General features: G+C 41.5%; 1 protein-coding gene across 4 annotated transcripts in view; it reads left to right on the top strand.

Annotated features, from left to right (window-relative positions):
* The window catches only part of CAB39L (calcium binding protein 39 like), a 43,736-nt gene that overhangs the window by 12,927 nt on the left and 3,482 nt on the right, over window positions 1-27,327 (top strand). For all 4 annotated transcript variants that reach the window (XM_058018670.1, XM_058018671.1, XM_058018669.1 and 1 more), the window contains 6 exons: window positions 6,887-7,051; window positions 11,134-11,252; window positions 15,778-15,946; window positions 19,459-19,518; window positions 21,033-21,098; window positions 21,703-21,846. In XM_058018670.1, coding sequence (XP_057874653.1) covers window positions 6,887-7,051; window positions 11,134-11,252; window positions 15,778-15,946; window positions 19,459-19,518; window positions 21,033-21,098; window positions 21,703-21,846 — 723 coding nt within the window. The remainder of the gene's footprint in view (window positions 1-6,886; window positions 7,052-11,133; window positions 11,253-15,777; window positions 15,947-19,458; window positions 19,519-21,032; window positions 21,099-21,702; window positions 21,847-27,327) is intronic.

Raw genomic sequence — 27,327 nt, 5'->3', positions numbered from 1 at the left:
CTCTGCCATTTTCTCAGCTACATTTTGATGGTTGATAGACCACAGGTTGAGAAGCGCCAGCACATCTGGCTCTCCTTTTCTTCTGAAGTGCTCTTTCTAATACCTTGTTTTTACAGATTTTAAAAAATAATATCTATTTTAAACGAGGGATTGCAGCACTGGCAAGTTTAATGCAATAATTGGGAGATTAAGTAAGACAGAGCTGGAAAAGTGGACTAAAATGTTCTTTGTCAATAATCCTCATCTCTTACAACATCTGAAAGGAAATAAGGTGTTCTTCAAGCATATACAATTGCTGACATCCTGTTTGGGCTTTGATGTGGTGAAGAACAATTAATTAAGTTTTATTGCAGTATTGTATAAATGTCATTACAATTTAATCTCAGTTATGTAGAATCGATCAGTCCTTGAATTTAATGAGAAATGTCCACTCTGGAACTACCTAGAAAAGCAGGAAAGTATTTAAATACATAAGAAAGAAAGCCTTCAGAGCTGAGGCTCTCTTCTTTCTGGTACAAACTCCTATAGCATTTGGAGGATGCATGTAAGTAGGGATGAGGAGAAGCCATAATACCCAGAGGCCACACCTGCTGAACCTGGGGAAGAATGGACAGCATGTGACGCTCTGGTCACACTGCTTCACTTATTGCTGGTGTGTCGTCGTGTCTTTGTTGATGGCTATTGTAAAGGAACATTGATAGAAAGGGTGCCTGACCAAGCTCACAAAAGAAGGGGTGTGACAGCCTGACTTCTCAAAGCCCTGTGTTCAGCTGCTGGGCCCAGTCAGCACCAAGCAGTGCGGGTGGCATCCAGTTTGTCACTGAAGGACATCCTTGAGCACATGGCCCTGCCGCTGCTAACCAAACACCTTGGGGTGTGGCAGCCTGACTCAGTGCCATCTGTGGTGCCTACAGGTTGGGTAACATTTTCTGAACCTGCCCTGCAGCAAAAGCCTTCCAAGTGTCACAGGCTTTTAATTTAGCGCAACAAACGGATCTGAGGTTGGTTGAAACTTGGTGTAATCTTTGCATGTGGTCTAGATGGGCTGAAAGATTTGCAGTTTCTGGTATAGCTGATCCAAGACAAGGGTTTATTGTGGAAAATGAACCCCAAATGCATTAGAGCAGGTTCAGAGCACTGTGCTGAGTGCTTTCCTGTCAGGCAGAACTGCAGTCTGCAGTGCCTTCAGTCAGTGCTCAGAAGCACAGTGAAGCGAGATGTAAAAATAACCTGAAGTGTCACACTTCTGCCCCTCTCACTTAAATCTCTCTAACGAGACTCCTCCTTCAGGTAGGTCACTGCAAGCTGTCCTCTCTTTCATCTCCACGTGCTGTAACAAATTTGGTGCTGTTCACAAGGGTCAGGAGAGCAGCATTTTATTAAGGCTACAATTAAAAGACTTCAAGATATCTGGAACAAATACTTCTATCAATAAATCCTGCTTTTTTACATAGCAACAAGGAAGCCATTCCTGGCTGCTGCTCACCTTGCTGGCTGCTGTGTTGGTAGAGCTCTGGGGACTGGTGTGTGAGATGAGGTGCATGAGAGGGCTCTGTGTGCATTTGCATGGAAGAACAGTTGCGTGACTGCCGGGAACGTGAATACCCATGGATGCGATTCTGCAGCTGCCAGTTGCAAAATTGCTTTCCATTTCATGCTGCACACTGAAACCAAGGGAATGAGATAAGAAGGGTTTGGCACCCCTTCCCCCTAGCTCTGTGTGTCCTGGGGTTTTGTGCAGCGTTTCATGTTTCAGCTTCCCTGTTCTGCTAAGGCCTGTTATTGCTCTAGAGGTGGGAGAAACTCCAGATACTATCAGGTTCTGGTGCCAAGAGTTTAAACCTGTCTCTTCTGGTTGCTTTTATTTTTAAGGACCTTCAGAACCTTTAGTTCTGTCTAAAGTGCAGCCTTAACAGTGGGAAAGGAATTTATGTCCAGGTGGGGCAAACCTGTCTTGTCCATTTGATCATACATCCTTGTAAAAGGCGTTTCCCTGCTGTGCTTGCTTGCCCAAATTGTCTTTGCCAGCTTCCTTGAGTACAGGTCCGTAATGTTTTGCTAAATAACAGACATCAGGCCTCCTGATCCAAAATACCCACAGTTTGTCCCTGCAGATCCATTCAGCATGAAATTGCATCAAGAATAAGTCAGTTGGGGTGATCCTGAGGTTACGTGGTTGCTTGATTCAGATTCTGCTAATGGCTTTTCTTGGGAATCCTCCATGTAGAGAGAGCTGCATTGGCACTGCTTTTTAGGAGAAAAATTGGTTTGAATCACACAGTGAGAATATTTTTAAACCAGATAAGACCAAATCAAGGAGCTTTATGCTTTTAGTTGCAATATATAGCATGGAGTACTGGCAGATCACTGAATCACACATTGGAGTATTTAACATGGCCCTGGCAGGCATCTCTGTGCGTTACTGTCTGCTGCTGTGCAAGAGAGAAACAGTTTATAGAGAGATTTTGGAGCTGGAAATGTGCTAGGTACACAGACAGAACCTGTATGTGCCTATTTGCCATATTCTTGTGTTTCTCCCCTCCACAGCCTATCCCACACTTGAAGATCAATCAGTCTTTCAGGGAAGATTTTTTCATATCGAATTTCAGGGAATCATTTTTCTGTAAGCTCCTTTCTTTCTGTTATGTTCCCGTTATGTCAACAGTGACAAAACTTTGATGTGTGAGGAAAATAAACCAAGACAAAAATCTTCAACTTATAAAATTTCCAGCTCTGGTTGAAGCTGTTGGTAGGTTTAGAAAGACACATAAAAACTGACAAAAAGTCAGCTTTATGAGGAGGGGATGTTGAACATATTTATAATTTAACATAGAGAAGTTATGCAGGTTTATCTATGCTGTCTGTTTTCCACATTCAAGGCTGTTGTGGATCATCTAGTCCAGTAGGGTTGGCAGAGTAACCCAAGGATTGTTAGATTTCAACATTTACACAAAATCCTGTCTTTCAAAATGGACCTCAAAACCTCTTGTGGGTTGATGGCCATTATAAACTACATTCTGTGGATGCAGAGTCAGTTCTTATTGGAAAGACCAGAAACTTGGCTTAGGAGGTTGACATCCTGTCACCTGGGCAGGCACAGCAATACTCATCTGTGTGTGCTGGGAATCAGCTTGCATTTCAATCTCACTTTTTTGTCCCTACCTGCAAATTCTGATTGTCCAAAGTTCAGCATATTCCACTTTTGACATTAGTTTGTCTAAGTATAAGCTGTTCTGTTTAGGATTATGTGTGTAGTTTTCTCCTTGCCTTCTTTTTTCCTCTCTATTCACAAGAGCCTCTCTAGATATAATGGCATAAATTCAGTCATGATGGAAAGGACTTGTACCTAAGGGAGTAAAGGAAAATCTGCTGGAAATAAGATTGTGCCTAATTGCAAGAGTGAGGCAAATGGCTGAAATGCTTTGATATTTCATGAAATTGTTTCTTTTGCACTCTAACTTCTGCTGGAGTGATGGTTGCAGCACTTTGCTGTTGTTGCTCTTGCCACTGAAAAGAAAAAATAGCATAGAAGTCAGAATTAGGGGTTTCTAGTGAATCCTTTTTATTTTTTGTCACTGAAATTCTGTTTGTGACACAGCTGGGGTGAGGATGTCTTGCTGAAGCTTTTTGTTGGTTTTTGCAATTTTTCCTAAAGAGGCTCAGGACTGGTCTGACTTTTCATGCAGATATGTTTCTGTCATCTTGTATTTTCCATGTATTTGAGTGAATAAATGTGCTTTGTTGTTTGTTTTGGACAGATGTTGGGTCTTTGGATCTTGGAATGCCTTTTTTCTCTGAGTATTAAGAAAGTTTCCATCCCAGAAACAGTGCTTATGTACTTAAAGTATTATTCTAAAATTGCTGTGAGATTAAGTGGAAATGTCAAAATGAAGGCTGTTAATTTAAGAATCTGTGTTTGGGATTATGGTTTTCCTCCAGATATATTGTGAGGGATATCCACTGAGGAGCAGTCCTTAGATTTGACCGTGAATAACTTTTGGTGGAGAGTTGCACATCAAAACACAGACCATGGAGTGGCTGTGAAGGGGGAGGAAATGGCACATGAAATGTAAATTGCATGTGGGAAAGCTGAGGAGACAGTGGATGGGATGGCAGGTGATTACAGAAATGCAGCTGTGGTGGCCACTTCTGTCCACCAGCCCCAGTGTTCTATGCTTCATTTTCTCACATTGCTCTTTTTTGCCTCCTTTTTGAGAATTAAACCTAAAGCTAAGTCCTGCAGAGCTTTTTTGTACATATCAGAAAGGACTGCTTATACTTGAAAGGAAAGTTATTAATGGTTTTTTTAAACTACAGAATGCCAGAGATATTCACACCCAGCCCAGCAGAAAGGGTGGAAAGCCAAAAATGTATGGGCTTTGCCTTTGAAATGAAAATATTTCCCTAGCTCTTATAAAGATTTAGAGCTTTAGTTTCTAAGATAGAGCCCCTGTTGTTAATCCCATCTGTACTCTGTGGGATATCTCAAGTGACACACGACTAACATTTGAGGTAAAAATAGGCTCTTTTGCTGAGTGATGGCAAGGAACATCAAGATTTCTGCTGTTAGAAGTTATCACACAGTCATGCTCGTTTACACACTGCCCATGCTGACCTATCTCAACCAGGAGAAAACTGCAAGTAGGTACAAAGAGGTTGGGGGAGAGCAGTTCTTTATGCTGTGCAAAATCAATGCTTAAATCTTCCAGGTAGCTGCAATGTAAAAGTTGCTTTTTGGTGTGGTTGGTTTTGGTTTTAGTTTTTTTTTTAAGACTTCCAGGTTTTTTGTATCATTTTTATTCACTAATTTGAATAAAATCTGTGATTGAAAATGTTGGGAGATCAGCAGCAGGTGGGAGATGCCTCTTCAGAGCACAGTGGGGTTATGTTGTGCAGATTGATGGGGTGGTATTTGAAAGCATGATGTTTTTCCTTTCAATGTATGTGAGAGATATATTGAAGTTATTGATGTGGCTTTGAACATCCATTGATTTCCAGTCAGCTTTTACAAGTCACTCTTGGGTTTTCTGTGTTTGTCTTGATTTTTTTCCCACCTGCTATGCTAACAAAAGGCTAACTCCAAGTCAAGGTTTTTCAAATATGTGAAATGCTGTCTTCAGCATCCTGCCTGGCAGTTTGCTGTCATTCTCAGCTTTGCTTTCAGACCTGATCCTTACTTCCTTCCCACTCCCTGCCAAAGAATCCAATCAGCCTTGCTGCAGGTGATGTGTGTATTAAATATAACCCGACACAGAAGGAGCCATTGCCTCCATAGCCCCGTGGCTGGAGCAGGTGGGATTTACAGCATACACATCCACATGAAAAAAAAATTACTCCTTTCCTCCACAGAGTCTTTATTGGTTCAAAGTGGAGCATAGCTGTGAGGAGAGTGTGAGCCAGAGCTGCCATGCTGTAGCCAGTGGCCCTTTTCCCTGGGAATCTGTATTATCACTCACATCTGATTTTCACCTGCTGACTGCATGAATGCTGAGCTGTTACCTGTTTACAGGCATGGCTCTTTCCTTTCCCTTTTGCAATCCTGCTGGTCAAGGTTTGGCAATTCTGGTTCATTCTCTACATTAGGTACCTGAAACATTGCACAGGATTAGTATACTCTAGGTGGGAGCAAAAGATGTGAAAGATCTATTTTACTTCACTTGGTAGCAGCTGTGGAGCTTTACTAAAGCAAATTGTTTCATTTAAATTTCTCAACCTGAGGCTGAAGGCCTGTGTGCTCAGTGAACAAATCCCATGTGGAAGATGCTGGCTCAAACCACACCTGATGAGGAGAAATGAGATGAGGCAATGTGAAGCTGTCAACCTTGGCTGAGATAAAGTGAATTTTTTTTTTTCCTGGTAGCTGGTAGAGTGCTGTGTTTGGAATTTAGGATAAGAATGAAGTTGGCAACACTCTGATGTTTTAGTTGTTGCAGAGCAGTGCTCACACCGAGTCAGGGCCTTTTCTGCTCTGCAGCCCACCCCACCAGAGAGTGGTTTGGGGCTCAGGGAGCTGGGAGGGGGCACAGCTGGGACAGCTGACCCCAGTGGGCCAAAGGGATGTTCCCTGTCTCATGGCATTGTGCTCAGCACACAGTGCTGGGGGGAGGCTGGGCAGGGCTGCTGCTCTGAGCTGGCTGGACATTGCACTGTGCATCACTGGGTCTTTGTTGTTGTTATTGTTGTTTTACTGCTACTATTTCTTCCTTCCTTTTCTATCCTATCAAGCTATCTTTATCTCAACCTAAAAGTTTATTTCCTCTCCCCAGTTCCTTTCCCCATCCTGCTGAGGGGAGTGAGCAAGTGGCTGTGCAGGGTTCAGCTGCCTGCTGGGTTAGGCAGTGCCACAGGGCTGTGAGTGTTTGTTTGGGTTCCCAGCGGAGGAGCTGGGACAGCCCACCAGGAAGCTCTGGGTGGGCAGGCAGCCCAGCAGCACCCCTCTGGTGGGAGCAGCCACCTGAAGGCTTGGCACCCTCATCTGGAGCCTCTTGCCCCACAAGTGCCGTGGAGCCCACTGGGGAGGACAGGGGGAGCGACAGTGAAATTGCTGCTGCCTCTGCAGGGCTGTGCCTGCCTCCAAACCTGCTAAAGGATCTCACTGGTGCTGGTTGGTAATTGATCTCTTGGCCCTATTTTGTACTCATGGTCTGTAAATGGTGGTATGTCATGTATAAATTGAATTTATCTTGTGTAAGGCCTGCAGGGTATAGTATGGATGCTCCAGCCTCCATGATTACCTAGAATTATGATATCATTTTGCAATAGATAATGATCATTGTAAGTACATTTAGAAACATTTGTTTTGAAATGCATGCCTTTTAAAAGAACACCTTTTTCTTTTTTCCTGTTTCATTTTTTTAAAACAAAACCCATTATCTGCTGGCAAAAGGCATCAGAGGAAGTGTCAAAATCTCTGCAAGCAATGAAAGAAATTCTGTGTGGGACCACAGACAAAGAGCCACCCACAGAAATCGTGGCCCAGCTGGCACAAGAGCTCTACAACAGTGGCCTTCTAGTGACGCTCATTGCCAACCTGCAGCTGATAGATTTTGAGGTAGGTCAACATTCATAAACTTTTTTCAACTCCTTGGTCTTGGTGCTGTCAGTGACTAGAGCCATATTTTTCTGAAGTTTAAATAATTTCATTGCATTCAAAACTGTTTTCTACAGGCTGAAGAAAGTTGCTGCTCTAGATTGGTTGGTGTCCTGAGGACACTGGCAGTAAATCTGATTTTTAAAAATTAAAACAAAAAATATAAAGAAATATTTCCATGTGTATCCAAACAAGATACAACATGGTGCTGGGAATACTGTATAAGACCAACATTGTAAACTGCAGGGATGATCTTTGGGATAGTGCTAATAGAGCTACCTGCTGTCTCTGAAGAGTGTCCAAATTAGAGAGGGTTCAGGGACATGGAATAAAAATAATTGGAAGCATGGAGAATTTCATATGACAAAGACTGAAAGAATTAAAATGGTTTAGCTGAGAGGAAAGGAATTGAAAAACATGTTAAAAACAGACAGCAGGTCACAAGGTAATTTGGCTGTCCCCCACTTAGCTGTTTCAATTAAAAGAATAAAAGAATATAACTGCTGGTATGGGTTCCATGATTTTTGTGGCCACTTCCTCACAAGTGTCCAACCACTAGCGGGAAATCCCCCGAGCCCAGGAGCCAAACCTCCACCACTGAGCCTGGAACAGGAGCAGCACCCAATGCACAGGTAGCTGCTGGAGGGAAAAATCAGCTTCTCAAAGAGATCTGATGCTCTCAGAGACACTTTTTGTGGGAGTCATGTGTAGAAGTTATTTTCTTTCCATTTTGTAAATGAATGAAAGGGAGGAAAATGGGTGATTTCATTTTTTCCACTCCACCCCCTACTGCCAGTAAATCCAGGATCAAGGACTGATTTATTTATTTTGTAATAATTTTTGAAAATGAAATGTATCAGTTTTTGAAAAGTTTTAGTGGAATTCTCTCACTCTGGCTCAGGTCTTAAGTTCAGAAGGGTTTTTTTTAATGCTTTGACTTCTCTGTGCCTCCTCTGGTTACTGTTAAATATCTAATTACAAAAATACTCAAAAACCCAACAACCAAGCCCTTAAAAAACCCTTTAATAGAAATGGAGAAGAGGGAAGGAGAAGATACTGAAATCACAGAAGGGAGACTTCTGCATTTTTTTATTTACATGAGAGTCTGTACTGCTTTTGCCAGAGAAAAATTTTGTATCAACATATTAAACACACAGTCCTAAAATGCAAGCACTGGATGAAATACTTAACTTGTTGTTGAATTGCTGTTATTACAAACAATTCTCATAATTCTTATTGCAAAATATATTTTTATTCATTGCAAAAGCTTTCCAATCATTTAGCCACGCTGTTATACACGTTCTTTGGACAAAACACTAGAAACCAATCATCACTGAACAAGAGGACAGTAAGAGCATGTGCTGCTTTGTTTTCATGTCTTCCCACTGACTTTTCCAGTTTATCAACTTTTCTGTTTCCATTTTGTTATATTGGTGGCTACAGCTGGTATTTAACTTGCTTCATTGAACAAGCAATTTCATCTCACTGTAACATTAATTGCATCTCACTGTAACATTAAATGCAAGTTAATTTTTTGATCCGTATGAAATGGTAAAAAGCAAATCATAAACTACTGAAAATCTGATTTCTGAAGGCAATAATGTTACTCTGTTTTTTCCTGACTCCCTGTGTCCTCCTCACCAACCCTGCTGCCCACTTTGATCCCAGTTTTTCACAGCTGAACTTCCCTTTGAAGATGTGTTTTCAAAGACAGTGTAGGGGAGACTTCCATCACACATCCATCACACATCCATAGAAGACACAGGTTTATTGCTTCTGCCACTCAACAAACAAGATATAATTTCAGAGATGATATTGTTTTGAGGCATTAAAGTCAGGTTTGGGCAGGAGCCCAGAATCAAGATCTGGGCTTTTCTGAAATGTAAAATATGAAATTTATTTTTGAACTTTAAAGAACTGAGGCAAATGTGCAAACAACAGAAGTCAACTAAAAATGTACATGTTACTGTGTGTAAGCCTAAAGGTTCACAAACTGTAAAGCCCCTAAAATAGGCAGTAAATAACTACAAGCCCAGGACTGGTGATTTTATAATCTTTTCCCTACTTTGCCTTGAAACAGGGGCTAAATTATGATATAGGTATTATACAAATTTTTATTTAAATAATGCATTCTTGGCAGGTTTCTTTTGTTCTTGTCTAGCCACTTTCTCTTCATGCTGCCTTATCTTGTGCTTCAGTGGCCACATGTATTTCATTATAAGGCAAAATTCAATTGCAGATCCAAGTAAGGAGTGTTTCAAAAGTACTCCTACAATTTTAATGTTTGTCAGGTGGTGAGGGAAATCTGTCATGGTTCCCTTCTATTTGCCTCCATTCCCTCCTGGAGAACCCATGGAGATCAACTCTGGCTTTCCCTGTCACTGATCTCTAGAAAATTAGCTATAATTGGATACTCATATCTATATATCTATATATCTATATATCTATATATCTATATATCTATATATCTATATATCTATATATCTATATATCTATATATCTATATATCTATATATCTATATACCTATATCTCTCTATATGTCTATATATCTATATATCTATATATATCTATATATCTGTATATATCTATATATCTGTATCTATCTCCTCTCTGCTCATGGATATTGTGCTGCAATGCACACAGTATTGAGTAACCAATATAAAATTTGGCAAAGCAGAGAGGATCACTTAATTTCTGGCCATCTTTACCTCACCCTTTCAACAGCTCTTCTCTGCCTGAATTGTTTTCATCTTGGAATAACTGCTGAAGCCCATAGGGATCACAGGATTGCAGGCATATGATATGGGTGTTGTAAAGATAGGGGAGAATGGATGACTTTATACAGAATTAGCCTATTTGAAATTATGTCCCAGGGTCAAAGAAAGTGTTGCAGATAAAGGCAGATGGACTGGCCTGCACTGATTTGATTCTCCTGTTTAATTCCCAGAGTCTCCAAGTCTCCAAGCCAGCTGGGCTGGAACAAGTAGGAAGGCAGAATATTTTGTGTTCCTCGGCACTGATTTATTTGTAGAGGTGAAACCAGGGAATTTTCCTCCATGTGAAACTATCTGCTCCTTGGCTTCAAACATTCAATAATTTCTCTGCCAAGGAATGTTTGTCCTCCCACGAGAGATCAATCAGCATGTGACCTTTTGCTTTAGCTTGCCCTGTGCATAGTGACCTGCTGTTGACTCAGTGCCTTGGTTACTGGTCCTGAGTGCAGCATCCCCCACCTCCCTTAACTTCACATCAATCTGGCTGCTCTGCCAGGGGAGAAGGTGGTGGGGAAGGATGTGGATTTCAAATGCAAGATGGATTGGTGAGCCCTCTGACTGAACAGAACATGATTTGGAAAGACCTTCTGGAAAGCTGTGTGCACAGGGAAGCATTTGGAGACAAGCTGTGACTGTGTAGATGGATGCATACAGCACAACATCAGGAAAAAGAGAAGGACTTTAGTTTTGATTAAAGCAGAGACACACATGTGAGGCAGCCATTTTATTGGTTGTAGTTATTCAATTTTCCATGGTAAATAATGGGCACAGGTTAAATTTAACCCTGATTTTCAGAAATGTAATCACACTTGGAGTTGTTTGCACTGGACTGATAAAAAGCTTTAGCTTTTTAAGTGTAGGCAGTGTGGCAGTGGTTTGGTACCAGCTCTGTTACTCACATTTGGAGGCTATGGGACTAACAGCACACACAGCAGCAGCAGGCTTGGCTCGGGGTAGGGGCTTGCTTTTAATGTGCTTTAATGTTCCTATTTGAAATAGCCAGGGTGGCAGTGTAGGAGGAATGCACACCTTCATTTAGGGAAAAAACGGTGCAAATGGGAGTGGGGAAGTCGGGAGCCATCAGAGCTGCCCGAAGGAGGAAGCCTTCCTGTGACATTGGAGAAACAGCAAATATGAGGCAGAGAGTCAGGAGGAAAAAAAAGGATGACCCGTTCTGATTTCAGTTTCATTTGCACTTTAAATTGATATAGTAAATGGTTGTTTGCTCGTGTTTTTCTAAGCAAAGATATATTTTGCTTCTGTAACAGGGCAAAAAGGATGTTTCCCAGATATTCAACAACATCTTGAGAAGACAAATTGGCACACGCAGCCCTACTGTGGAATACATCAGTGCCCATCCACATATCCTATTCATGCTTCTTAAAGGGTAGGTGCTTTAATTTGAGTTTTATTAAAAAAGAGCCTTGCCTGGAACATGCTGGCATTGCAGTTCATCTACTCTCTCACTTTTAGTTAAAAAAAAAAAGAAAGGGGTTTCAGATTTTGTTCCAGCTTTCTTGCTCTTTTTTTTTTCCTGATGACTTTCTTTCTATGGAACTCTATACTTTTAAATGATCAGATTATTTAATTTGGCTGTTATTTCTTCACCAAAAACTTAATGTTGAAATATTATGTGCTGGTTGTTTTTGACTGCACCCCATGTGATGTGCACTCCATTTCTCACTGTGGACTCTTGTGCAGCATTGCTGGTGACTGCTCAGGTTCATTTAGACCTTTTTGCATTGCAGGAGCGACCAGCAGTGGTGTCTGTAAATAACTGAGTGGTAGAACAGAGAGAAGCAAAAATGCATTAAAAGAGTAGTTGTGCCTGCGGGACAGACTTCTCCAACACTTGTGGCCACAAGTGAACTTCAACTTTAAATTCTTTCTGTAATTAACTCCACAACTTTCAGCATTAAATTTTTTTTTGGTCTTTTAAATCTCAGGACAATGATGATAATTCTCTCCATCATTTTTACAAACTGTTTTTAATTTCCTATGTATATACAATGATTTTCTTCCCTTTTCTCTGTCTTTGCTTTTTCAGTTTTTCACTCATTTTGATCTTGCACATTGAGCATGTATCACTACCATATGTCTGGGCTTTATTTAAAGATAAAAATATTTTTGGATTATGTCCCAGATTTTCTTTGGCATCTGTAGCAACCAAGAATATTAAGAAGATAAATAGTAAAGTCTTTATGCATATATGCTTCTGACAGACATTTTACAGCAAGTGACCTGAGCTGGTGGATGAATTTAAATAGCATCACTTAGATGCTTTTTTTTGAGAATCTTGCTGCATGCAGCAGTGTCTGTGGTCCTTGAGGTCCTTGTTCATGATGTCTTGACTGGCCCTCTGCAGCACTGCACTGGCTCAGAATTGCCATTTCTGTAATTTCTGTTAAAAAGTGCAGTTGAATCCACAGTAGAAGCCCAGAGTCGGTCCTGCCCAGCCCGAGCAGCTGCTGCAGAACAGTGTAATGATGTCAGACGTGATGATGCCTTCCCTGCCTGTGTCCTGCTGCTGGGACTGTCTAAAAATGGGACCCAAAATCTGTGCCTGCAGCCAGGGCAGGGCCCTGAACACACAGATTGCTGCATGCCCACAGCGTGGGGGTGTGTGCGCAGTCAGCTGCAGGACTGGGAAACAAGCACCTCATGTTAGGCACCACCACGTGAAAATGTGACTTGAGGACATGTTTTCTTATTTATTTAATGCTGAATGAATTATATTATTTATACTATATAGATATATATTAATATAATGCTATAGGAAATATAGGAAATCAAACTCTGCTAAAGGAAACTCTGGGTTTGGCTGAGTTGTGCCGTTTTGTGTTTGTTACGTGACATCATGACATTGCCTGGAGAGAAAAAAAACCACCTCTACCATGACTATAAAAGAAATGGCCAAGATTATTGTGACTGTTGTACTTCCATTGGATGCAAAATTTCCTCTGCCCTGTGTCAGTCCCCAAAAGCAAGAGGTTCCTTTTTTGTGGCTTAATGTGAGCTCTGTTGGGTGGGAAGGATCTTCAATCAGAGCTCCCACCCAGTGTTTCCTGTCTCATACTCCAGTGGAACTGCCAACTTGAGATAACAGTTCCTACCTTTTAGGCTTCATTTCACTTGTTGCCTGCTTCCTTCCAGCTTCTCAGCTTCAGAAAACACACAGCACATAGTCAACTTTCTTTCTTTCTTTCTTTCTTTCTTTCTTTCTTTCTTTCTTTCTTTCTTTCTTTCTTTCTTTCTTTCTTTCTTTCTTTCTTTCTTTCTTTCTTTCTTTCTTTCTTTCTTTCTTTCTTTCTTTCTTTCTTTCTTTCTTTTCTGTAGGTTATTTGACTTTGCTGCTGCACTTGCTTTAAGGATTGCTTTGCACTTGCTTTAATAGCCTCCTTTTTTCTGTGTGCAGGTTTTGTGTGTAGGATTTCAGATGAGTGCAGTATTTGGTGTGCATAGAGAACCAGTTGTAATTGGGCCAATTTTTTGCTCTGGTGTCAGCCTATTGCATTAGCCCAGAAATAACTTTGTCCTTTGTAAGTTAAAATACTTTCCCTCTAGGACAGTGACTGTTGAGGACTTAGTTTATGGCGCTTGCATTGTTTCTCTCAAGTGACAAATTCAGAAGCTTCTTTATGAATATCTATCTGTATCTCATGCCACATGCTATCTCTACCTAGACACTGCCCCAGCCTGTCTTGTGATGACCTCTTCATATCACAGCCCAGTCAAAGCTTTAGTGGTGTATTGGCTGAGGTTGGAGAATTCCCCTTGAGTCTATCCAAGGATAAACTCAGGCTATACAAGCAATGTAAAGTCAGATCAGAATGCCTCTGTTTAAGACCTTGTGTCTCCCAGGCTTGATGCCTTCCAAATCTCCTGCCTGTGCTCCTCACCTTGTACCATCTTCTGCACTAACCATGGAAGAATGATTCCCCTTGCACAGAAATGCTTTTCTGCTCTCAGTCTTGCCCCTTTCAAACTATACAATAAGTGTTTTGAAATACTTCAAGTCCATTGTTTCATTTTCTAGTTCTCTCCAGTATTCACTGTGTGGGGGTTTCTTTAGGTTGTAAGTTCATCCAAACAGAGAAGAACTCAGTTGTTTTTTTTTTCTGCTGTGGAAATACATCAGCATAGAACATTAATTGCTCATTAGAAGTGATTTGAATCACATTTCTATCATTCCTGCCTGGTGGCTTTGCATGTAAGTGTGGGTGCAAAGGACATGCTAGCTATGACTGGGCAGCCTGTAAACTTCTTCCAGGCTTATTCCAGGCACCAAACCCAACTTCCCTTGCTTGTGTGAACAGCCAAAGGTCCATAACCCACTTCCAGATAATGGAGCATTTGACTAAGAATGATTCTGTTGATACTTAATGTTTGTAAAAGTTATTGTGCTGGAAACAATGTAATTTGCTTTTATTCCAACCAAAATATTCATTAGCCAACTATTAAATATTTTCCTGGCTGCACTCCTAGGAGCAGCTCTGCCTCATTTTCCTTAGAAATTAGTATTCCTGTTAATGGAGTTGATGCCTCAACGGGAAACATCAGTGAATTTTTGCTGTCTGAAGAGTTAGAAATTCAAGTTTGCAAATGCTTCCCCAAACCAAAACAAATAGGGGCTTGAGTGCCTGCATTTCCTTGAGGGTGGGAAGCTTCATTTGCCTGTTTGGAATAGCAATCCATTTTCATTAAGCCAACTATTGTTGACAGCAGGTTGAAGTATGCAGCTCTGGTATGCTTGCAGAACACAACTGTTCTTTTAAACTGCATGCTAGGGGTAAATTTGAGGGCCCACTCACTTACAGCACAGATGGCATTTTGTGTTTTTCTTCCCTTTTTTAAAAAAATGTATTTCTTTTGGCCTAGTGATAGGAATTAATTGTGCAAAGGAAAAATGATGCTGATAAGCTCTGGGTGATAATACACAGCTCTGATATAATATAACCAGTTTATTGAAACAGAGAGTGCTTTCTGTCTCCTTGGACTTCACCACTTTCACATGATTTCTGGGAGACTGCTGGAAAAAATTCATTTTAAATCTTTCTTGACTGTTGGATTTCATCCTTTTTGTTTTTTAATGTGTTTCTAACAGTTTTGTTTCAGATTAATTTCAGCTTTAAAGAAATCAAGACTTTGTAGAAATTGAAGATGATCTGAATTTCCTTCCCCCTCCCTCCCTTCCTTCCTTTCCAAGGGTGAGACGTGTGCTGGCTCCTGGCTATTGCAGGGCCTCATGTGCCATAGCAGGATTGTGGCTTGGGGAATGGCTGCTTGTGTCCTATCACAGCCAGAGCCTCTGCAGAAGAGGCATTGAGCCCAACTCCTCCTAAACTGAAGAAAAAAAAAATAAATTTCAGAGCTACAGAAAGCTTAATCCTGTGTAGACTGCCTGGAGAGACTCTTCCTACTTTCCTCATTAATACTGCAGAATGATGTCCTCTAGAGGAGGAGTGGGAGTTGATGGATGGTCATGAGGTGTTACAGTTTTCTTGAATAAACTGAGGAGCTCAGAACTGAATCTGAAAAGGGAGGTTATATTGTACAGGCTGTGCTTTCTCACAAGGTCAAAAGGGTGAAGGATTTCTGTTGAAATGTTGCACACTCCCCACGGTCTTTCCACAGAGAGGGGGAGTAGTGCAAATTTACACCAAAATGTGGTTTGGCTTGGGAAGAGAGAGGTTTGCAATGAAGAATTCTGGCAGCCTTGTCTGTGTCTGCTCCTAAGCTTTGGGATGAGGTCCTGCAGCTGGGCACAGCACTGTGGCTGGGAGCTGCCCTCGGTGGGCTGTGTCCCTCCCAATAGGTGTTCCTGTGCCACAAAGTTCCCTGTTGCTAGAAAGGTGCCTGTTTATCTTCTCTCTACTATGTTTTGATGTTTTCTGTTTCTCTTCATTCTCCAGATACGAATCCCCAAATATTGCCTTACGTTGTGGAATCATGCTGAGAGAGTGCATCCGCCATGAGCCCTTGGCCAAAATCATACTGTTCTCAGAACAGTTCAGAGACTTTTTTAAATATGTGGAAATGTCAACATTTGATATTGCTTCTGATGCCTTTGCTACATTCAAGGTAAATTATTCAGTACATGCATCATAGTTTGTGTCAAAAGCAGCACTCCATCAGAAGTCATCACTGAGCACTGTGTGCCTTTGAACTGCGTGGCTTGTTTATTGTTCAGTAAAGGATATAATTAATTAACCCTTGGTCTGATTGTAGCAGGATTCACAACAGTGATCAACTCTGCAAAGAATCTTTAGAGAAATGTAAATCTGTATTTAATAAACACTCTTCCCCTTGATAACTCACAGTGTTTTATGCTACCATTTAAAACTCAAATGAATCATGTATTACCTACAGCTGTTGTAAAATGCATAACCTTCTTCTCTCCCTACCTTCCCCTACCACAAACTCACTGCCCATCATGACCACACGAGTGAATAGAAGGCAACATTTAAAACTAACATTTGAAATAATTGTAATTTTTGCTGTCCCTTCTGAGCTCAGCAGTCAAGTAGAGATGAATGCCAAGCCTGCTCATTATTTTGCAGTGTATTCATAGTCTTATTTTTGTGACCCATGGTTCAGGGTAAGGACTGTAGTGCTAAAAGCCAAGTAAGTGGAAGCACTGCATAGGCTCTGTAGAGTGTAGAGCAGAGTGCACTGTGTAGAGTTTGTGTTGCATTAAAAATTAGTTGGGTGAAGATGCCAAATTTCTTGGAGCTTGTATGTGACCATCATCCTTCCCACCAAGTGCTAGTACAGTCTCTGAGCAAAAAAAACCAAAATAAATTCGATGCCTGTGAACTCCACATACAGGAAAGATTACTTTATTTCTGAAAAACAGTTTAAGAAAACTGAGGGAAAATCTTTTTAGTCAAAGACTCTTCTAAATATAGATCCAACTCCTTTTTTTTCTTCTATCACTGAGCTCCCTGCTGTCATAGAAACACATTGTTTATTCTTTCCTTTCAAAGCTAATTAGAAACATGATTAGATAGACCTCAGGAGTAATTGTAAGGAATGTTAGAGCTCAGCTCATTGATTCTACATACACTGAAGCCTGGCTTTTTACTGGTGTTTACTAACCTACTGAATGGGACAAAGATTTGCATAATGGAGATAACATTGCATTCTTCAGTAATGACTTGAGCAGGATTAGCAATTCAAATCACCCCTTAATCAATTGCAGCATCTTTCCATTATTTTAAGTTTCACTGTTGTGGTGTCCATTATGTAAAGGTTATGAAATTCAAAGTAGCACAGAAACACAGACAAGGTATAAAAATGCAACATAACTGAGGTATTTAATTCTTCTGTTTCTGGCATGAAACATTTTACCCTATGCTCAGAAGAATATTTTTCTCTGGTCAGAAAATGTGCTCCTGGACTCAGTTCCCAGCTTGACAGAAGGGAATTGCATCTTCTCCCCAGGTCCTGCTGAAGCAGGACAGCAAAGTTTGTTGGTGGTGATGAGCAGTGTTCACCCCAGCCAGGAGGCAGGATGGGGATAAGGGTCAGTTAAGCTGTGGCAGGGACTGTAGACTGCTACAGTCCTCCCAAAAAGAAGAGAGATTGGTGTTGTTCACAGATCTACAGCTGTAGCATGTACTCCTGTCCCCTGTGAACTGAGTGTATTTTTAGCAGGATTTAAAAATAGGATTCTACATCCTCGTGTGCACTGGAAAGAGAGGAGTATGAGGGCAGTTCATCCTCAGACAAAGGACAGAGTTCACCTTTTAAAATGCTTGGGGTAAATGTATAAACAGCATTTTTAGGTTTTTTTGAAATTATCTCTTATCACCTGATACATGGTCAGTTCTGGAAAGAAACCAGCTGCTCATTTCATCGCCTGTTTGTCTGTTACTCGGAATAGCTGGAACAGCAAGAGATTATGTGGAAGCAACTGAAATATGGAGCTACCTCATTTCTAATGCTGGGAAAAGAAGTGCTATGATTGTTTGCTTGCTGCATTACTGAACTCACATTTTCATTTCTGGTGTCCCCATGTTGGGTTTGCAGTTGCCACCGCGGTGTCTGGTTCAGAGCTGAAAGTCTTGGATAGTCTATGCACCAGAGGAGGGCTCAATTAAATGTGCATTAAAGTCTGAGGATATTTATAGCAGGGAAGAACTGGAATTATGATCTGAAGATGTACTTCTTAATTAAAGTTATCCAGGTGCACTGCAGAGAGGAAGCAGAGTTGTTAAAAATGCAGAGAAAAGGGCTTGTATTTCAAGGTACAAGCTGTCTGTGGAGGGAGCAAGCAGCAGTTGGAATGTGCTGGCTGAATGCTGCTGCTCCATGCTTCCTCATTTCCTGTGAAAAACTCATTTTGGATTATGTTTCATTTGTGCCCCCTATTGAAGGACTTGTACTTGCCTCCAAGTGCCCTGCATAAAAGCTCCTGAATCATGTGTTTCACTTCAGCCTTTAAAAGTGCTGTCACTGCAGTCCTGCTAATTGAAGGGATTATTTAAAACAGGCACTGGATTTTGTAGTGCTCTGCTTTCCTCTTATAATTGATGGTAAAAATAAATTAAAGGATTAGTATGTAAAGGATTTCTTTTATTTGTGAGGATGTGTCTGTGCATCTGCTTGAGCTTGAGCTCCTGATCAGCTTCAGTCTCTGCCTGGGTAGGGAAACCAAGAAAAAGATTATAAAAAAGAGCAGAAAAATACCAGCTTGATTCACTGAAAAATACCAATTTGAATGGACTTCGTCAGGCCTTTATTGAGATCAATGTTGTATTTTAAAAGAAGCAGTAGGATAAAAATCACACTTAAATACCTCACACTGGCCACTCATTTCACAGCTATTCATCCAGTGAAAAAGACACACTTTCTTCTGGAACTGAACATTTGCATCTCTGTCACTGAGCACCAGCATCACCATTCTGTGGGAGAGGTTCTTTTAATTTAAATTTGAATTAATTAGCCTTCTGGAGTGGGAAGCAGTCTGTCCAGCTGTCTGGAAGGTCTGCTGCTGCTGCTTTGTGTCAGAAAGCCAACCCCGGGCAGAAAAAGCTCTACAGAAGAGACTCATCTCACCTACCTGAGACTCCTTCCAGGCAAGGCAGTGGAGGTGGAGGGAGCCTGGATGGCTTAGCTGAAGTTGGTGCCTGGCTTTCATTATTAAATAGCTAGGTGGATATACAGTTGAATTCCAATTTTTCTTGTATTCTTGGAGATGAGCAATAGCAGTTCAGGCTTACCATCATCCCCAGCTCTGGGGTAGCATGTAGACCAGTTTTGGCTTGGAGACCATAGCTCATCCTCCATAAAGGGCTAATTTTCTTTCTTCCTTTTGCCCATCCTTGTTTAATGTGACTACTGTGCACTATGATCTATCAACAGCAAGAGAAGGTTGGGAAGGAAACAGCAATAAAAAGAAAAGGTATTAGAATAAGAAAGGTCTGTCTTGATTCTGTTAGCATTACATTAATTGAGTTCTATAGTACTAAAGTCCTATAGAAATCATGTTGTAAATGCTTTCTGGTCAAAACTGCTGAAATACATTTGAGAATCAAGAGACAATCACAGGCACTTGCTCTCTCAGCTAACCTTTCTCTGTTCTTCCCCAGGACCTGCTAACGAGACACAAATTGTTGGTGGCAGAATTTCTGGAACAAAATTATGATGTAGTAAGTATCAATGCTGAAAGGCTTTTCAGAAAATCTCATTACGTTTGGCTGCAAAAAAAAAAAAAAAAAAAAAAAAAAAAAAAAAGCACAGAGGATTTCATGTTCTGCATAAACTCCTCACATAGAACTGTAAAAGCAAACACTGCAGATGCCCCCTCTGCACACAGCTGGGGACACAGCCAAGGTCTCAGGAGAACTCACAGGTTAAGAGCAAGTTTTATTCCTCGCCGTGTGCATCAGATCTCCTCAAGTGTGAATGGAACTGAAACTTGCAAACAGATCATGGGAGAAAACTTGTGCATGGTTTTAACCAGTTTTGTGATACCCCAGCACTGATAGGGCCATACAGGTGTTATTCACTCTTCTTTGAGAGGAGTTACTGAAACAAGTTTTAGCATTACTGGAAATTCCCTGTGTCTAAGTGAGGGACTGAGATCTGAATATTCCTATTATCTTCCTAAGGCAATTAGCCCCTTGGTTTGCTGCTATTTTTCACTTTGATTTTTTGGCTCCCTTTTGGACCAAATGTGGGTCAGAAAAATTCCATTGGATTCAACTAAAATTGAATTGATACAGATCATGGAATTAGACTGTGGGTCACGTTTTTTTGTTACCTGAGGTATTCTTTATTTCACTGCCAAATGAAAAGACAAATTTCTTTCATTCTGGTTACCATGAAGGTTAAATAAAGAGCAGGCTTATTATTGCTGAGTCACTAATGCAGCTTAGCTGGAGCAAAATATGTGTCTCTGCTAATCTTTTCTCTTAATACTGGAGCACTGCACTGGAACAGTCCCCATTCTACATTTATTTGACATTTTACATTTTTGAGTATCAATTGCCTAAGGAAGTTTTTTTGGGTTTTTGTTTGGGATTTTTTTTGTGACTATCAGACAACCATGTTGATTTTTCCTGCTTATTTGGTAGGTAGTCTGACCATATTGCAGCCTTGTCTCTCAGTCTTCCTGACCACAATACCCCCTTGATCCATCCCTGCAAAATCCAGCACACACTTTGCTCCTAGTGACCCTTGCTGAGTAAAGAGCTTTAACGAGTGATGGTGCTGAAAGCAGATGAGGTGGCACCTCCCAAAAGGAGCATTTGGGAGTCCCCATCACCATTTTGGGGTGTTGCATTGAGTCACAGAGCCAGGCGTGACCATGATATGAGTGAGTGGACGTCATGTGCTGGGCCCACATGTCCTGTCAGCAGTCACCCTTCTGTAAGAGAAGGCTGTGCAGGCACTGGCTTACTTGTGTCCCAGCTGGCTCGCACCAGCCCCAGTTCCATCCAGTCCATATGTGGTATTCCCCCTCTGCAGCACTTGGAAGAGGAGTGTTCCTGGGCATTAGTTAATTCCCTGTGTGATAAGCAGCCAAGAGGAAAGGCCACAAGAGCTCGGCCTGGCATTGCAGTGAAGTGTTAGAGGGTGGCACTGCTGCAGCAGTGAGAAGGACCAAGAGAAGGAAGGATGGACATTCATCTGATGCATTTGTGTTTTCTTGTTACTCTAGATCTTTGAGGACTATGAAAAACTCCTTCATTCTGAGAATTATGTAACAAAGAGACAGTCTTTGAAGGTAAAGTCTCTCAGCACTTTCCTCCTACATTTGTACTCTGTGTTATGCAGAATATCGAGGTGCATGTATGGCAATGGAGCAGCCATTCTTCTATCGACAGAAGGATTAAGGGCTTGTGATGCTCTTCCTGAAAAGCACAGGAGCTCACTGTGTGTTTTCTTTCCTGGGCCTCTGGGGAAGCACTGGGCCATTTCTATGGAACGAGTGCTGTCCCTTCTCCTCTGAGCTTGGATCTGTGCTTTGGTTCAGAACATGGTTACAATGAGCTTTGGTTCAGAACATGGTTACAATGAGCTTTGGTTCAAAACATGGTTACAATGAGCTTTGGTTCAGAACATGGTTACAATGAGCTTTGGTTCAGAACATGGTTACAATGAGCTTGGCAGTAACGTGGCAGTCTCTGTCTGGGACACAAGTGTGGCATGGCCTGCACATGGAGGCAGAGGGGGCTGTGAATGGAACATGGCAATTAAATGAAGGTCTTTGTCTACACTTGCTTTTGTCCGAGATACTCACACCAGCCCCTGTTACACCCAGCCCAAACACAGGATCTCCCTCTGTAGTATTTAGAAGATGAGCATTATTTTTCTAATTTTGTTTACAGCTTCTGGGTGAACTGATCCTGGACAGACACAACTTCGCCATCATGACGAAATACATCAGCAAACCCGAAAACCTGAAGCTGATGATGAACTTGCTGCGAGATAAAAGCCCCAACATTCAGTTTGAAGCATTCCATGTGTTCAAGGTGAGCCAGTATGAGTTGTAGAGGTGGCAGACTTTCTCTTCTCCTCATAAAAAGATCTTTCAAGGTAGGCAAGAAGAAGTCTGGGAAATTAAGGCAAAGGTTGAGGTTTACAGTCACTTGCAGTATTTGAGAGTGTCATAATTGAAAAGGGCCTTCAGGTGAGACCTAAAGCAGCATCATTTTGGTTTAAGCTGGGGGTAGTCAGTCAAGTAGCCATTGCTACAGTAGTACACAACCTCTAGGTAGTATCCAGGGGATCTTCTCCCCGCTCCTGGATCATTTTACCATGTGATTCTGAGTAAAGATTTAAAAAAGCCTTAAAGCTCTACCTTATATTAAGAGTAGGTCGTGCTGGTGCTGGGCATCACTGCAAGCACAATATGCTTTTAAAGGTATTAGAAAGGTTTAGTAAATCTGAGCTTGAAATGAGTTTTATCCTTCCATCATTTTGCAGTGACATTATTGCAGAGTTAAAAAATTACCAGGCCCAACCAGTGTCCCTTTTTTCATGGTGATCAATTTTGATAAGTTAGAAGTTTACAATTTTCCTATCAAAAGAGTTCTCTGTTCTGAAACAGAGGGTGAGTCAGATTGTTATGCAAAACTAACTCTAATTTGGAATGAACATGTTAATTTCAAACTATAAATAGAGTTGTTAATGATTATCAGAAGAGGAATTTTGGGCCTCTAAGGATATTCCTTCCCTAAGCTGGCTAAGAAAGATACCAGATAACACCAAATGACTGTGAGAAGAGGTTACAACACCCTCCACAAATTCAGAGTGACCTGTTAAATATTGTACTTTTGCCATTTCTGATTTGGGAAAAAAGCTTTCAGATCTTCAGTGTGGAGACTTAGAGAATGTGCAGCTTCTTCAAAAAGCTTTTAGTTTTGTAAAAGAAAAAAAAATCTTCAAGGAGGATTAAAAGAAAATTCCTTTCATGAAATAAGTGGCTTGGTAAGCTGTTCCCTTGCTGACTTACTCCAGTTAGCTGAACCACTGTGAGTAACTTGTACTCCTCCTCCTTATCAGGAGGTGTGTGGCTCCAAGATAAGCAAGCAGTCTGGCTCCAGACACTTGCAGCCTTTGAGATGCCAGTGGAGAGAAGGTATCAGAGGATTTGGGTTTCTTAGCCACTCTGTAAATAAATGCAAGATTTTTATTTATGAAGGACATGAGTTGCTGTTGCTGAATTTTTGAATTAATGATAGGCATGGACTAGGCCTTGGGAAGGCTGATTTCACTTATTTTAGGAGACATTTAAAAGGACTTGGAATAATGTAAAAGGATCCCAGTGTGCAACCATGTCACACATTGCTGTTCCTCCTATTCTGCCTTCCCATTCCTCCCTTCCAGTGTGTTGCATCCCATTACCAATTAGAGTGGGGATGTTGCAGGCTCATCCTTGCTTGACCACTTGCAGTTGCTGCCATGTGGAAATAATGTTTGGACCTTGGACTGCCAGCAGAACAAGCCATGAGCAACAGTGGTGTTGTGTCTCTTCAGTTCAAAGGGCCAAACTCTGTCCTCACACACCTCTGTGGGTCTTTTCCAGTGGTGCCAGTCAGCAGCACTTGAGGGGGCCAGGGCATTCCCATGGCATTCTTCACACTGCCTCACATGCACAGGGCTCATGGTGAGGAGCTGCAGACTCAGAGCAGAACCTGATCAGCTGGAAATTGCTCATTCACAACCTCCAGCAGCACACTATAGAGTAACTGTAGAGGTGCAGCAGCTCCACTTATAGGATCCCTCTCACTGAGGATCTGGGTTGCCTGGATGCAGCTGCATCCAGCTCCTCCCCAGGGGGAAGGGTCTTTATAGGGTTTGTTACAGGAAATTGCATTGTGAATTAGCTTTGTAGAGAGGGTCAGAGAAGATCTTTTCCCTGATTTCACTTCTTAAATTGAGTTCTAAATTCTTGAGGATTAAAAATTGGAATTCTAAATTCTACTGAAATCCTTACGTATGTAAAGATTGGCTTTGTCTTTAAGTTGTTTTTTTTTTTTGTGCCCAGTTCTGCAGTGTTCCTGACTCCTGTTTCTGGTTTTGTGTCCCTCAGCCCAGTTCTTTTGTCAGCTGTAGAATTCCATGTTAATGTACTTGGGAGAGGAATCTTGTCCTCAGCTTCTAATCTCATAAATTTTGAACTGTGCCTGCATTTTAAAATTATGCTTGCAAAATACTTATGCAGTCCTGGCTGAAATTACAGTAGACTAACCACAGTGATTTGGAATGAAAGGTCTGCTGAGAAGGGGATACTTGCTGCTCTGTCTGAGCTGCCAAAAGATTTAGGTTTAAATTACCTGATTTAGATGTTTTACCAGTTAGACACAGTTGAAATGAAAAAGTGTTTGTTTTGTAAGCATCCAGATTCCAACGTTCCCGTGCTCCAGCTGACCCAAAAAAAGGCTTATGACTCTTACTGCCTGAGGCAATTTCTAATTATTGGAGATTTGAAACTGTGAGATAGAGATGAAAGTGATGACCACTTCTAGTGCAAACTTATTTTGGAGGAACATTTTGTGGTTGAAAATGCCAATACCCCCAAGCTCTGAGAATATTTAATTCACTCGACTTACTGTGAGTGGGAAAATGAAGACAGAGTGCCCACTTGGAGTGCCTTTTTCCATTCTCCACTTAGGAGATGGTTGATATTCCTCCTAATTCCAGCCCCTTCTCTTCTTTTGCCTGAAAAAAAATGGACCTTCTGCCTTGCAGCAGCATCCTAAAGGTCTGCAGCTGCTTTGTAAAACTGGATGTCCCAGGCAACGTGTGCATAAGGATTACACAGTGTGTTCAATCATGAGGAAAAGCTAACAGACCTCACCCCTTCCCTCCTCCTTCATAAATAATCTGAGGGGATCACTCAGAGCTGTGGGCTTTGAGAGTCACTGGCTCTTCTCTGTAGTGATTTCAGTGGAGAGGTGTTGGTCTCAAGTGCACACACTTTGGGGATCAAATACTGGGAAGGGCTCTCCAGCTCCTCTGGTGGGTTTGGGATGTGTTCCATTAGTGGAGCCTCCTTCAAGTTTGTCTGTCTGTAGGGCGGGCTGTATCTTTCAGACCTATGTGAATGTGGTGCAGGGATTCCTCTGACCTCACATATTCAAAAACAAAGGATAGGAACAGCTCTCTTAGATTTCACATAAACAATTTGCTGATTTTGAGGAAAACACCCTGTAGCAGTGAGCTGGGATTATATGACTTTCTTGCTCTTAAGGGGACATTTAGCAAGATATATTTTACTGTTTAAATCTAAAAATAGAATGGGTACATTGTGTTTTGTGACCTCAGTTTCATTTTTCCATTCTCTTTCGTGCACATTACGAGCTACCTCCTGCAGCTTGCTTTGCAAACAGCCTCACATAATTTGACCATACTGACAGTCTGCTCTTGGTACAAAGCTGAGGCCGTGTTTATGGGGATGTGTCCTCTCTGTTTCTCAGCTGGATAATCTAAAGGACAAGGATTATTACGTGAAGCATTGTTCTGTAAGCAGCATGAACCTTGTGTGTTCTGTGTGTGCAGTGTCCTGACAGTGACATCGTGCGTGACCCCAGAGCAAGTCCTAAAATGCTCAGTCCAGGGCATCCTGTAATTGCTCTTGCTCTGCTCTTGCCCCAGAAGGTTGTAATGCCTGGTTATTAATTGTAAGGAAATAAGGTCAAATTCTCTGGTCAAGTAATTTTGATGTTTGTTTGAAGAAATACATTAAGACTTTTAATGGAGAAGGTAACAACTATTCCACTTTCAGTAACTTTATAAGCTTTAGAGTTGATTTTCATTCCAGGTCTTTTGCAAATACTTATGAAATGGAGCTTTCTCTGTTTGGAGACAGCTATATTTAGAGTTGGAATTTTTATATGGGTACTGTCTTTATTTTGGGTCTCTGTCTCTCTCATCCATCTGAATTTAGTGCTCTAGAGCATATATCTTTTCATAATAAAACCACAGGTGAAACCAAGTTCTCTGTGGTTTGATCCAACTTCATTTTAGTTGAAATGTTGCAGATAGCATTAATAATGTTTCTGGTTTTAGGGATTGATCTCCTTCTCTATGCCAATACAGAGTTCTGAATGAGGGGGACCCTTTCTAACATAAAGTCTCGTGGTGGTCCTGCTCCTGGGCTCTGTGAAACTGGTCAGTTGATACTGACAGAATTGATTTTGTTTGCTTAGCCAAAGTATTGAATAACATTTCAGGAATTTTCTGGTCCTTGAGCATTCTCTCTTTACTAGTCCCTGTTGACACTGAGCAAGACTGGCAGCTGAGATGATCTTTGTTTGAATGTTCACTTTGCCAGTTTTGCAAGGGGAAGATTGTAATCTATAAATAGTTGAGCAGGAAGATAAACAGGATGTGATGGCTTCTATGAAACTAAGTTCTTTATTATTTGCTATGGTAATACCAGTGGTGGGTGCAATATGAAATACTACTTACTAGGTTTACCACCTACCTTCCAGTCCTGTTTGCAGAGCAGAGAGCTTTTACAACAAGAATTATTTAGATTTCTTCATTTTGAGAGTCACCCTTCAGATAAATATTAGGGAGGCCTAATATTCATTGAAGGAAGATGTTCAGCACTTCAAGGCCAGGCCTTCTTTGATGGCTTCCATTTGCATTGTCATCACATGATTTCTGAGCATGTGGGTCTTGCCAGTGTATATCACGGCTTCTTCTCCTCATCACCAAGGGTGAACTGAACTCCAAAATAAAAATTTCTTATGAAGATGTGTAAATCCCTGCCTGTAGGCTTACATCCTGCTTTTCCCCATGGCAGCTCATCCAGATGACTGGGGGCTTATCATAGTCCAACTCCTGGAAGTATCCAGCTTCCATCAGCATGATCACCTGCTGTAGGTCAGCACACAGGGAGCTGCATCCTGGGCCTGCTCCAGCTGAGAGCATGAAGTGCTGCAGCCTCATCCAGAGCCACATGTCCATGCTCAGGAGATGTCAAGATTCGTGTAGATAAAGCAAGAGTGGAAAGCTGTAAAGCACGTTCATATTTACATCCCCAAACCCTTTTTCTCCCAGTCTGAGGGGAACCAATGCATCAATAGCAGTGTATCAAAGTTATTTGCAAAGGAGGAGATGCTGCTTTCTGATGCTGCAGCTGTTGCTGTGAACTGGCCATCCCAGTTCACAGCAACATCCCAGGCAGGTGTGCCCCTGGTAGGAGGCTGCCCTGTGAGTACTTTGGGCATTGTGCAGGAAAGGGGCTGCTCAAAAAGGATCCTTGGAGGCTGTTAGTGCTGGACTTGAGAAGTTTTAGGTAGCAAGTGGGAATCATTTAAGATGATAGCTCAGGGAAATTAGACAAGGGCAAGGTGGAGGCCTTTGTGAATAACTGTAGATAGTGTATTGTCACTGGGACCATGGCCTGGACACCAGATCAAGGAAAACTTTGTAATGCACTTGGGAAGTGTTCACCCAGCATGGCAGAGGTTGCAGCTCTTCCTGCACAGCAAAGGGCA

Source organism: Melospiza georgiana, chromosome 2, assembly GCF_028018845.1.
Source record: "Melospiza georgiana isolate bMelGeo1 chromosome 2, bMelGeo1.pri, whole genome shotgun sequence".
NCBI classification, from domain to species: domain Eukaryota; kingdom Metazoa; phylum Chordata; class Aves; order Passeriformes; family Passerellidae; genus Melospiza; species Melospiza georgiana.
Note: the sequence above shows the minus strand (reverse complement) of the source record. Positions and strands in the feature narration are given on the sequence as shown.